Source organism: Anser anser (genome assembly GCF_964211835.1).
Source record: "Anser anser genome assembly, chromosome: 15".
Classification (NCBI taxonomy): domain Eukaryota; kingdom Metazoa; phylum Chordata; class Aves; order Anseriformes; family Anatidae; genus Anser; species Anser anser.
The window spans coordinates 8,518,255-8,532,304 of NC_139736.1; the positions used below are offsets into that span (position 1 = coordinate 8,518,255).

At 43.1% G+C, this 14,050-nt stretch overlaps 1 protein-coding gene across 5 annotated transcripts in view; it reads right to left on the reverse strand.

The window, feature by feature from the left end:
* Window positions 1-14,050, reverse strand: part of LOC310882150 (uncharacterized protein) — a 189,713-nt gene that overhangs the window by 74,718 nt on the left and 100,945 nt on the right. For 3 of the 5 annotated variants that reach the window (XM_083800501.1, XM_083800502.1, XM_083800503.1), the window contains one exon: window positions 1,137-1,329. In XM_083800501.1, coding sequence (XP_083656627.1) covers window positions 1,137-1,329 — 193 coding nt within the window. The remainder of the gene's footprint in view (window positions 1-1,136; window positions 1,330-14,050) is intronic. The other 2 variants (XM_083800504.1, XM_083800505.1) reach the window with 1 other exon arrangement.

Sequence of the window (14,050 nt, forward strand, 5' to 3'; positions counted from 1 at the left end):
TGCACAGTCCACTCACTATTCTCCGAACTTTTCATCATATCCAGGGCTTACCTGAGAATATAAAATCCTCCTGAGCATGGAAAACTGAGACCTCTCTCCCCAACATTCACCTAGGGGAGAATCTAATTGCAGGGAAACGTAACACAAGCGGTGAGAAGACACAGACTTCTGCACCTGCATTTAACCTGACCGGTGAGTTCAGGTGTCAGTCGTGGGGTAGCACTGAGAAGGGAGCCTTATTGGAGTTCAGAGGAAAATGATTCATCAAGAGAGAGGTGAATAAGTCAGCCTGTCTTCCACTGATTTCAGTGGGATCAGGAATCTACTATAGGGCATGCCTTGATGACGACAAAGGGGATTATCAAGCCCATGGCTCTATGAAGAAATGGCAGTGCACACAGAAATCCATGAACAGAGCCCTCAATTAGAACAAGTCCTAAAATACTCTCTAAAAAAGACACCCATAGTCTATAGTTCAAGGATAACAACACCTTTCCCATCTTTAATCTTTTAATTTGCCTTTATCTGTGATTTTTGCTATCCTGGTCTCAGCTACACAGATCTGTCAGGATGATTTTGTCCTCCTCCATATTTTCTGATTTGGAACCACGACATGGGATACTTTAGAGGACTTAAAGCATATTTTTTTTTAAGTCTTGGTTTAAATGCGGTAGTGGAAACAACCCAGAACAGATCATAACTGTTGTAGCAAGCCTAAGTGAATGCCTGCCTTGTCAGCAGAAATCCAGCAACCCAGACACTGGTGACTCGATTTCAGTCTGCTTCCTAGGAGCTTCTGGCTGAATTTTTCTCTCCCCCCTGCAGTGGCAGTTTTTTAGACACTCATAAATCCTTTGTTGTTGTTGTTTTTCTCACCTAAACTCACCCTTTTTCAGGTATGAGTTCAACTACAAAACACGGCTTAGTCAGAGCTAACCCTTGCAGAGGAACGAAACCCTTTGACTACTAAAGAAGCAATTTGCCTATTCTCTCTTTGGCATAATGTGCAAATACCATGGCTACTATTATAAAGAGAGCCTAGTAACAAATCTATAGGCAGGACATAAAGTATTACACACAGCTCCACAAACTTCAGTGGGTCTCTAAATGCAAACTAGTCTAACTCGAATACACACCTGGATCATGGTGGTCGAGAGTCTTGACATCCACTTTTCAAAATGTCTTCGGGAAAATCTGTGGAGAATAATACCAGGAAACGACTTCCCATTCAAATATTTCCAAAGGCAGGCAGTTTGTTGGTGTTGAAGGCAGCCATTTGCACTCTCAGTGCGGTATTTTTGGTGTGTCTGCGGTGCTACGGCCCATGTGCTGTAAGTCACAGAATGAGATTAGCTGATATATATTTTCTTTATAAGCACAGAGCCATGGAAGCATGCAGTGCCTCTGAGGTCCAAAGCCCCGCAAAAATCATAGCCTGTAGGGAGTTACTTTTCTATAAGCATGTAGAATAATTGCTTTGTAGCCAGAATCTCTGATTTGAAAATGAGTTTTTTTTCTCATTTCATCATTCCCTTTATTAGGACACACACTAATCCTTGTCCCAGCAGGCACAGCCATGCACTCACCAGGGGTGACCTTCTGGGAGTGACCGCATTTACTTATCTATCTGTCATCCAGGATCTAAGAACTGCGGAGCATGCATGCTGTTTACAGCAAATAGCATTCATCATCCAAAAGACGGCCTTATTGTACTTGTATTAAACTATGTTAATTGCACCTAATGGGGGGAAACAGATCTAGCAGATAATGTCCTCAGCTGAAAGCTGGGGAGCTGAACCTGATTGCAACCTGATCACTTGTAGGGTGAAACTTTACCATTGGAACAAACAGCTTGAGTGACTTGGCTCTCAGGACAAGCAGCAACACATCTTTATGCTGTCTAGTCATTTTGACCATAATGACAAGTGAATGACATTATCTGGTGATGATCACACTTTCTTCTAGACAAATCTGAGCACTCGGATGAACATTAAGCTAATTTGATACACATTGATTGAGGATGAGGCTAGAGACAGTCATCCAGTTTCCCTGCGCTTCAGCTTCCCATTTGTAAAATGGATATAATATTTCTTCAGGGGTGATGCAAGGACAAGTGAGTTCAAATTTGCAAAGGTCTTCATAATTGTTACTGATGGGGGGGAGGCACAGCTCCAATACTGCTGTGATCTGATCGGGACAGCCCACTGCAGCCCTCCCCATAATACCACATACAAGATGCTTCGAAGTGCTATTCACCACGGGGGTGGACTGCCACCCTGTTAGCCCCACCCCATAATGTATATCTAATAGTTCTTTCTATGTGATTCTCATTTTTTTCATAATGTTCTATATACAACTATACTTGAGAGCTACAGATACGTTTAACCCCCAAACCACAGCCTCTTTTGTTGTATAACACAAAGTGATCTTGAATTCAGCCTCTTGTGCTACCTTAATCCAGCAAATCATCACAGTTCACATCTCTGAGCCTTGGGGTTTTCCATCCAGATAGGTTTGCAGATTAAAATTAGACTCCGTTCGTACCTAGCAGAAGAAGAACGGGTCCATATTTACAGGCTGATGAAGAATTGGTAATACAGTTTCTCTCTTTATCTCCTGAAATAATATTTAGCATCCAACCAAAACTACTCATGCAACTGAAAAAGTGAATATATCAACGTATAGACACATAAAGATGCCTACAAGAATTTCTGTTATTAGGTCAGTGCTAAGCTACCAGCTACAGAGGACTTTCGCTGTAGATGATGACCCTTACCTCACACTTAGGTCTGCAGCGAGTGAATCAAGAATGAATTCCTACAGACAAGGGGCATCTCTTCTAGAGGAGCTATTTCCGTGATTTCAGCAGAGCTGTCCTGAGCTGCACCAGCTGATGCAGCAGCTCACTGCGGTTACTTATGGTTGTAAATCTGCTGAATAAAATGCTCCAGAAGAAAAAAAAAAGTCTCAGTAATAACTTAATTATTTCAAAAGTTCCACTGTAAATCAGCAAGACTACCTATACGGGACTTTAGAGTGACCAGACTCGTAGCTTTGGGTTAGTTCATTAATGTCACGGAACAGCTGTGCTGTGGCTGCTCTGTGTATTTACCACACTGGTTGGAAAAGCATCTTACATGCTGCAGGTAATGTAGCTCTGTAGCTAGGCTTTCTAATAACCAGTGTTGCTTTGCAAAGATGTATGAAAGCTATAAAAAACAACAATACCTGCAGGTTCGTCTTTTATTATTTTTCCTTTGTAGAAAAGCAAACTCCAGCATATCAGCATACGCAAGAGCCAATAAAAATGGGGACCAGGACACAGGAGGCTCTTATGAATCAAATTAATAAATTCATGTAAATCTATGCCTACATTGTTATACTGATCTATGCAGATTCCTTTTGTTCATTTAAGATGCCACCAGGTTACTTGTGTCTGCACTAGGGGATCATCCCCCACCAGGCATTACTGATTTGCTCGGTAAGTGTCGCAACCCAAAGGCGAGCAACTGCAGCTAAGCTCACATTCATTTACTCCACAGCCCAGGCTTTATTTTACCTTCTGTCCAAACAGCATGCCATGACCACCGTGTTTACCTGTTTGACTTGCAGCGCCACCTCCGAATCTCCCCGGAACAGAGGCAAAATTCTGCTTTGTGTTAGTAAGAGGAGTCAGGACGTGCCACTGGGGAGCCTCACCTCTCCTACAGCCAGTTCCCAGAGGCCCGGGACAAGGAGATGTGTCCGCTGCAGGCTGAGATTTCGACCAGCTCCATTCTCACTTCAATCTCAAAATACTATATTCAATTACATAACTGAACTCATGTCTGATTTAGCCATATCTCATCAATGATTAAACAATTAAAGTTATTACTGCACTTCTATCTAATCCATGAGGCATCACAATGAAATAGCACATCAGGAAGAAATGGAAACAACGGAGCAGTTCTGGACAAAGGTCCAGCAGAAGGACGAAACCCTGACAGTGACATTTAACAAGCGCCTGCATTACCACTTTGAAGAGCTTCACTGTTTCAGGCTCCCCAGCTCCCTGCAGCTGGCAGACAAGATCATCATTATCAGTTACCAAATGCTGGTTTTCAGCGTGAAGCACAAAGTAGTGCAAGCATTGTACTAGGGAGGCTGAGGTGCGGCGGTTCGCTCCAGCAGCTGGGGCTGCCAGAGAGCTCCTTCACACTGCATGGAGCCTTCCCACACAGGTAACAGCGATCCCAATGCTCTGCACCCCCTGTGGTTTGGGCTGGATGGCTGAAAGGCGACGTTTCCTCCAGAGCAACTCAAAGCACAATGAAGTCAACAGAAGACTTCAGCTTTCAGGAGCCATCAGACCACGCTTTTGTTGCTGCAGTTGAGATCTGCACTGGAGATGCTTTGATGTAGCCAAGGGCATTCGGTGGCAAAGAATTACCAGTGAAACCACTGCACCCTTTGAGAATGCTTTTCACCTTTTGCCGCCAGAGGCCAGGTTTTACTGGCACGCCATAGCTCCAGCCTTCTCTCTCAGACATTTTGGAGATGTGGTCATTTAAGGACAAGGAGGAAGAATCAGTAATGTGCTGTCTTGGCAAGCCTCTGAGGCTCACCTCCATTTAAAAACTGCAATGGGCCAACCAAATACAAGAAAGTTTTCATTAAGCTGTTGCCAAAATGCATTTCACTGTTTTTAAAAGATCATACCCATGGTTAAAAAAAAAATTAAAAAATCCATGCAGAATTGTTAGTGAAATCTCTACAAGGAAATGTAAAACTACCATGCCTTTTTGAGATTTTCTAGAAATCTGGAGGGTGTTGAACTAAAATTCCTGGACCAAAATCCCTCCTTAAAGCTGCTATCCCAGGTAGCATTCATGCCACAGGCTCTCATCACCAGCTAGGATTAGATGCAGCCCAGGCAACAGATATTATTTGCCTAACTGGCAACAGCAAAACCCGAACCTTTTCCTTCAGTTCGCAGTTCACTCCATCTAAAGCCAATGCTCTACCACCAGTTTGGTTTGGTTAATTTTACCCTATTATTTCCCATAGTTGCCCAGCATAATTACCTGATCTATAATTTATGTTGTTATTCAGAGTAGTATAAATAGTTTACTTTATTTCTGCAAGAGCACAGCATGTCCAGATTGCATCAATATTTTATTTTTCTTTCTTTCTGTATGTATGTGGTTATCTAGGTGCTTACTAAGTATGGAATTATTACAATAGCTAAGAATAAGTTGCAACTGAAAAGATGAAAAAATAAGACTGGAAACAAAATGTGTCCCAGATGGTGTCTGCTCTATCTTTTGTGTCTGCTGAGTACCTTAAAGCAAGCATGGTTCCAGAGCATTTCCAAGGAGCTAAACCCACCTCTGTGGTGGCAGCGGCCAGGGACGTGACATCTTCCTTCAGAGAGCAGAGACTTTACAAGACACAGAGCTTTGTCCTAGAAATCCCTACCTTTCCAATGTCTTGCTGCTAACCTAAATACCTTCCCAAACCAATCTGCATCCAGCTCAGAAGATCCCCACTGGGTGCATACGAAGGCAAAGGAAACCTAAATGTAAATCACGTGGGGCCATGATACATTATTCTGATTAGTGGTGTCTCTTACATCTCCAGAAATTGTAACAACATTGTCTTAACTGGCAGGTTGGAATTGAACCACTTGTATTTTGCAGGGTTCTTAAAAGCAAATGAGATCCTTAAGGGAGTCTTTTTTAATCACCAATTTAAATTCCATCATCTTGACAGTGATAAAAAGTGACACCCAAAATTTAAGCAAGAAAGAAGGTTTGACAGGTTTCCTGGAATTCAAAGGAGCTTTATGCAAATAGGCATGTTTACAAGAAGGGAAACAACATCCTCATTTATTAAAAAGTGACTCGGGTAATTAAACAAAAATTGGAAAATTCTGTGTTGGTGCAATTTTATCGTAATGCAGCAAGACCATTAACAAATCCAGCCTTCTGATACATTACTTGGTGGTGGTAGCTTCTGAAGCATTTAGCTTTTAATGTCTGATTCCAGACTAAGTGGTCTAAATACATGCAGAAAGTAGCAGCAAGTTCCAGAAAGTTTATGAAACTGACCTTGCATCCTTGCAAATCACGAGTCTGAGCAGATTCAATTCAGAGTGCAAACACACTGTATGAATTGTTCAATCACATTTACTTTGGACCATGTAAAAGGAAAAAGAAGGGCTATGGATGGGATTTCCTGATAGATGGGACAAGGAAGACACAAGCAACACTGGTACATGCTACTCAGTTGCTCTGCAGATGGGCTGTGTGCATATGAAAGAAACTCTCCTGCTCTCAGAGAAGCTACGAGCTCTATCGTTAATGCTGTGTGCTTCATGTCTCACCGACACACAAAATTAAACAATGTGAATTATAATGCAGGTACATAATGTAAACCTCTATGTTAAAATCCTATACCCTCATTCAAAAATCACGGAACTTTTCCTTTTTACATAAAAAAATACTTACTGAAACCTCCTGGTATTCATGCAGAAATGCCAATGGATGATTTCAGCAAAACTCTTACCCTGCAGCTGCTCAAATATTGTGAAATTTTGAGAGAGAAACTGAAGGGTTTTTTGCCCCTCACCCCCCCCCCCTTTTTTTTTTTTCCTGTAATAGCTAATGGACAAGTAAAGGAGGAAAAGTTGAAGATCCAACATTTTAATGACAAATTGCATTGAACATTTTGGAGTTGCTTGCTCAGCCGTGGAGTTGGCTGAAATTTTGAGTAATCAATGGATTTTTAAAAAATCTAAAGAGCCAGTAAATAAATGCTAAAAAATCCCCTACTTTTAAAACATTTTTCCCCTGGGTCTTTTCCCTTCTACAGCATTTTCACAAGCTTCCCAAAACCCAATTCACTTCTCGAGCTCTCCAAGTACTGTAATACATTGTCACAGCTCTCCTGCAGCAGTACATCATCTTTCATGCCACTGTACAGCCACCATAAAGACAGCATCCCTTAGTAGGACTGCTGTCTTGATGTAATATAAATAATTATAACGACTGCTCAGAAGGGAAATTTCAAATCTCACAGTCCCTCACCTTCCCTTCAAGAAATAAAAGTGGTTCTGAAAAATGGAATAATATGATTTATATGCAATTTTATGTCTTTGAATTTTTTTTGAATTTCCCCCTGATTTTTCTAATACTAAATTGTAGTGTTACTATAGCCTATATACGGTACTTAAAGAACAAATGAGTACCGATGGGAGCAGTTTTCTGGGACGTATACATAGGCTTGTACGGGTAGCCCATCATTACTACAGTTAACATCACACAGTTCCCATCCCACTAGAATATTCAGGCACAAAGTACTGTGGGCAGCAAAGCAGCCGCCTGCCAGCAGACCATTAGTTAGCTCACGCCAGACACTACATACATTATTTGTGGCAGGCTTCTACTTTAAGAATAATGATAAAAAAGCTTGTAATGAGAAGAAGCCCCAAACGGTCCATCACTAGGAACCGCACGGCCTTTGCAAATGCTTCAGCCAGCCTGATGTGCTTGATTAAACCTGACACCAACTGGACAGAACACTGATGTCTCTGGCAAAACAACTCAATTTATTTAAGGGAAGATCATGTCCAACTTCCCAAATACCAGGAAGCTTCGGAGGAGGGGATCTCTTTGAGCCCAGGGCTGAGAGAGTTCACCACTATGAGGTGCACCTTGGTCTGTGGGTGGCTGCACTCAGAGTGCCCCTACCTACAGCCTGGGCGTACCAGAAGCCCCAGCCATGAGCACACAGAAAATACAGAAATACCCTGGGTCCTACAGAAATACCTGTGTCCTACAGAAATACACCAACAGCAGAGACCTGAGTCACTTCCACCTGCATTCGCCCCCAAACCAGGACTGCTGGTGCAAAACCATTGGGGTAGAAATGAATCATTTGGGCTGGGAAGCTGTCTGATTGCATCCCTGTGTCGCTGCCAAAAGCGCTGCCCCAAGAGGCATGGCACTGCAGGGCTGGGGCTCCTGCGTGAGCAGTGCCAGTCCTTGGGGTGACACGGCCACGCTGGGGGGATCCCTGCTGTTGGTACAAGTGTCCTGAGTCAACCGTATAGCAGGACTTCTGCACATACATGCCCCATGTACATGCATGTCTTGTAGAAAGAATCTAAAATTTTCAGCACTGAACATGGGGTGGGAAAGTGAATTTCAGGGTCCTAACATGATCATGGGAATGTGTTGGGTTATAGAAAACTGAGGATGTGCAGGAAAGCAAAATCTGAGCTTCACACTTCAAGGATTTTTTCCTTTGCTCCAGAGAGCTCGGGCCCTGCACAAAACAATGGTGTTTAGACTTCAGCACCAAGCGCTGCACAATTGATGGACTCAAGAATTACAAGCTGACGAGCGGATTTGGCATTCCCACAGCCAGAGCCCAAAGATTTATTGCACTGGAGCGGTGCACGTCAGTTTTCTTTCTCACTGGAGTCCCACAGCAGATTTATACGTGATGACATTAATTGAAAAGGAATAAAGCCAGGCTTTCTCCTAACGACTGGGGCCCCCGCGGCCGGCCTGCCTGGCAGCCAGCAGTGGCTCCTCGCTCGTCTCGGGCACCTGGCAGCCAGCACAGCCACACAGAGAAACGGGGTCACAGCTGGCCTCTTGCTTGAAGGATGCTCCAACCCGAATCTCAGCCAGCTGTTTCCGAGGAATCTATTAATCTTCCCCAGCTCTAACGCAACCCTAAAATACATCTCTTCCCTCGTGAGCTTCCCATGACCCAAATAGTTAATGATGTCTTCTCTACATTCCTAAGAGAAGATGGGCTTCCTCCTTGTAATTCAGACTAATGTCTGCTCTTCGGAGAAATATGAGAGCCCTCGCCCTGCTTTACACGAGTGCTTGTTTCTGTGACTTAACCAGGCTCTGCTCTGGTTGTTCGAGCCTTCCCGCTGCCATTGCCAATACTACACGAGAGCTAATCCACGTGTTTTGTTTTCTCGGGCATTTGCCAAGTTTGTGGTGAGTAAAGGCTACTAGAAAGAAAAACTTTAAAGCAAGCAGAGTGGAGTAAATAGCCAGCAAGCTGTTATATCTACCACGTGTTCAGAAATAAGTGGGAATTGTACTTGCTGATCTTTCTTGAAGGCAATGCTTCAGCAGGATCACAGCATCTGCTTGGATAAAATACAATTTAATCTCAGAAACAAGCTAATACTTTGCTCTCTGTATTTGAGCTAATCCTACCCTTAGCTAGGGACTACAGCAAAGGTGACGCTACGCAGCATCTCTGCAGATCCAGCCCTAAAGAAGCGGGGCCGGAGCCCTGCATCTCCCTGCCTCTTTGCTGCCTTGCCAGGAGAGGAATAACCTTCTTATTGCTTCCCCGGATCTATTGGCTTTTTGTTGTTTCCATTAACTTTTATGAGTTTAATAAACATGCCTGATTTTAAAAAATAAAGTATTCTCCCAGCCTGGCAAATTGGATTTTCCATCTAGTCCAAATGCAACAGCCGTTTTAAACTGCTCACCAAGAGAACTCACTGCAATGACACTTCTGAGCATTTCGTATTACTTCCCTGTGAGTAACATGTAGATGATTTGGAATACAGCCACTAAATTAATTGTGTTTATTGTTGTATAACCCCAGTGAAAAAGCAAAAATAGCAGAGAAAAATCATCATTACCAACATGATGACTTCTTAAAGTCTTTCCTGCCCAGCTGCTCATTGGCCAAATCTTAAACACGGTGACTCCGCTCATTAGTGCATTTGATCTATTTTATGATGGTAACAGTCAGACTTAAAAACAGCAAGGCAAATACAGCTACTTAATGATTCGTTACATAAAATCAGCTGGAAGTGTTAGTCAGGCCCCAGCCTCAGAAACATGTAAATGATGGCTATGAAAAGAAAGGTTTCATGGCCAGATATAACCTGGTCCCTTCCAGTTTTCCTTCAGAGCTCCCCAACCTCACAATTACCAGAGCACAGAGCTAGCTCAAAGTCACCTTTATTTAAGCAGCGGAGCTGCAATATGCGCATGTCCCTGCAGCCCCGGTTCTGCACCAAAGTCTGGCTGCATTAAAATAGGTGTGAGCCCTCCTGGAAACCTGAAAGGTCTTTGCAAGGACTGCAAGCATTACATGATTACAAGTAAGACGGCAGTTGAAAAAAAATCAAGCTAATTTCAGGACTGCAGGACCTGCAAAGCAGTCAGGCTGTCCAAAGAGCTCTAGAAAATGCGGCCGGATACAACAAGCTGCATAAATACTCACACGGGGCTCATTGCAGGCATGAGCAGGGGGGCATCATGAAGATGCAACTCCACTGACTTTCAATAGTTTCAGCAGTGAAAGAAGGAATTACTAAAAATCTGCATTCCTTTCTGAAAATACAGTATATATTTCAGTGCCTTTCTGGTAAGCCTAGAATTACCATTTAGGAACACCGGGATTTTTTTTCAGCCTCTGTGGAATCCTATTTTATCCAGCCTAGTCCAAAACACACCTAGGCTACCGCACGCCCAAGAAAAATGACACCGAGCATTTGATAGGAATTGAGCCGTCTTTCCTGATGGCTCCCAAGCCATTGCACTGGGGTGAGCTGTAATGAGATATGGGCAGGGAGATGAAGGCCTTCCCCTCTCCTCAGCTCATGTTCACATTAGTATTATAAACGCATTTTCCAGCAAAACCATATTTATTTGGCCCAGGGCCTAGGGCAAAAAATCTCAATCTGATGTTTAAATAATGACAAGCAATTTGCAGGATACTAGTAATCTTAGATCAATTGCCCACAAGCTGTTTAAAAAAATACAAAAAACCCTTCTCTGCACTGCTGAGGAGAACGCAAGTGGGCTGCAAAGCAGTGGGAAAATGGCTGAGCTGAGAGGGAACAGGGAATCAGCCCAACAGACTTCATGCTGTTGGGCAATGAGCAGCTGCAATCTGCTATTTAAAAGTCTACTTCCAGTGAAAACACTTGTCTTTACACCTGTAAACTGTACAGAGGAACTAGCTGCCTCACAACTATAGTCTTCCTTTGTGGTTTTGTTTTTTTGTTTATGTTAGTTATGAAAATATTTGGTATTTTGGGGATATTATAGCCTCATTTTATAATTTCCAAATCTCAGCATTGAGATTAACCCTGTCCCTCACTTCCGCTGTAGGTTTCTGTGAGCATTAGGCCACATCTTAATCAATACTAAACTGGACACCTTGTTGTTTGTTTTTTCTTCTGATTGCCATTGATCAGCTTAAGGTTTTGAATATCAAAATATTCCAGTAACAAACTTATAACTTTGTATTTTCAATACGTGAAGAAAAAGTGGCATTATACAAGTGCTACGGCTGTTATCCACCTACAGGCCCAGCTAACAAGAGCCCACTGTCATAAAGCCACATTACCAGACTTGATCAATAATCAGCTCTAAGGACAAAAATCAGAAGCAACCCTGCTGATCCCAGTGACATTTCAGTGCCTGAGGGTAAACAAGAGGCAAGTGTGGGGCTGTCTCTTTTCGATGGTCTGCAGCTTTCTGCCACTGCTAGCAAACAGCTTGGAGCTGGGTCAGGTACTCTGGCTACTGCAAAGGCCGTACGTGTCCCAGCCAAGTTGGACCCTTTACCTGGGGAATAGAAAGGCCCCAAGCACGGAGCTGTAGGGTCCCTTCCAGCAGTAATTCAGCCTAGCTGGAGACAGCCGACTTAATGCAATCTTAATGTGATAAACTGCTAACTTGATTGGATTCAATGAGATGTAAATTATTAGATTCAATAAGTACACAGAGACCATTTCACCTTACACTCTGCTCGGGAGGATTCTGCCTCCAGTCTCTTCATCACTCCCGTTAATTGCATACAATGCATCACGGGGATGGGAAAGGGCTGGGACTTAAGGTTGTCCTCTAACTCCCCACAAGCCAACACGGCGCTCCCTCCTGCAGAAACATTTCTTTTATTGTTAAAGAACTTTTTTTCAGAACAGCTGCAATCACGTATGGACACAGACTGATCTTCAGTATGGTCAATTCTGAACTAAAGAAAAACTACTAATCTAGATTTCTGGAAAATTCCCAAACACTTAAGCCAGAGAACGACTTCTCATGTGGACTTATTCCTAGTAACTACAAACTCTGTGGCAACAAGTAGACTTTTATAGCTTCTCATTCACTGAAAGATTCTTTAAAATCTGTTCTGCTTAGCACAGAAATCAGTGCTACTATTCCAAAAAAGGGGAAAAACGCATGGGACACCATGAAAATATGTACAGAGACATTCACAAAGATATGAGCCCAAACCAGTGTCTCTGAGCTTGTAAATCTCAAGTTGGATTTACATTCCCTTGTGGTTTTTAAGCATTTTGAAAGGATTTCTTCTTACAGCCTTCTCACATTCTGACTCAGACAAGTGATGTTTCCTAATTTTGTTTAACTGCAGTCTTTCTATTTGGAAAAAAAGCGCTGGCTCACACTTGCACTCTGCGTTGCACACCTTCCCTTCACCTTAATTTTTCCCTGTCTGCCATTTGGCAGTTTTTCTTTTTTACCACCCAATCTCCTCACACAGTATTTCAGAAGCTTCCAATTGACCGTGACATAATTTCTAAGTACTGCTACCTTTTCTGACAGCCTTTGCTGGGATGAAGGCACACTTCTGCCTTATAGATGTAGCTTTTGTCATTGAAAAAGTTCCACAGACGTTTCTTCTTTAATATACGGTCCTTCATTTTAAAAGCCTTTGAGAAGTAACTTAACATAGACAACACACAACCTCTTAGAACTATCACAAACAATGTCCTGCACTGCTTAGCAGAGACTGCAGGTATTCCTCCACTTCACGCATCTCTGAAGGAATCCTTTAAACAAAGTGCTCCTACCTGAATGTGCTGAGCAGTTTTACCCTGAATAATGGTCTGTCAAAATCACAGTCCTGATTGATGTGTTCAAAGGATGAGTTTATGGGTTCAAAACCAAATCAGAGTATTTAATTTCAGACTCCACACTTCATGTTGACTTTTTCATTTTGCCTTAGGGGAGCATTTCAGTTCCTGGCAGGATGGGATCCCAAATGCTGTTAAGAAATGTTCCCATATAACTCCCCAAACACAGCCGTTCAGGATGACATTCATGTCTCTGTGATTTTATCATGTGTTGCTATGACAAACGGTACCTGAGGAGTTACCACTGCAGAACAGACCCCTTGGAATACATCTGGTGGACAAAGCAAGGGATGCCCTGGTGCTCTGTAATGAAACAACAGTCAGCCCCCAACGCTATGCTTAATTTTTGGTTAATTATTGGCTAAATTTCTCCTGGCTTGGCACGGATCAGAGCTGGCCAGTGTCTGCCATCAGCTACGCCAGCTTTTCAGAGCCACAGCTGACACCATGCCAGGGACAGCAGCAGTGCCAGAGCCACCATGGACTAGCCCAGCAAATGTTTCGCAGCCTGATGGGGAGGTGGATTTGTCTCTTCCCTCTGTTAAGAAGCCAGTTTATCTGTGAGAAACGGCTGCTGGGTTGATAGTCTGGCCCTAGACGAGTGGAGCAGCCCACATTGTCCTTCTCATGGGGTTTTCAAACTGATGCCTCCCACTTTGAAGTTCTCTCTGCTTCTCCTCTTTCAACCTAACACGCGGTTTATGGACATTTCAATGTGCAGTTGCTAAGCAGTGGCATGGCTAAGAAGCCAGTAATATCGGCAGTATCTTTAAAATGACACTTCTGGGCAGGCAAGAGCTTCTCAGGCAGCTCCTTCTGCTCAGACTGGAACTGAGTTTCACGCTCCTTGCAGTTCTCAGAAATGCAACCTGCTGGCTGGCCTCGCTGGCGTTCTTGATCTCATTTATTTTCCAACGCTTGCACAGCCAGGTGAGTTGGGGAAGTAGAAATTACTCAGAGAAGTAGAGAGTAATTTCTTTTTCCATTCTCTGTGCTTCCATGCAGCCTTAGCTTGTTTTTTCCCCCTCTCCTTTTCCCTTTAATTAATTTATCCTTATCTCAACCCATGAGCCTTTTTTTTTCTTTCCAGCATACTTTCTTCTCCAACAATTCTTCTGAGGAGGGGGA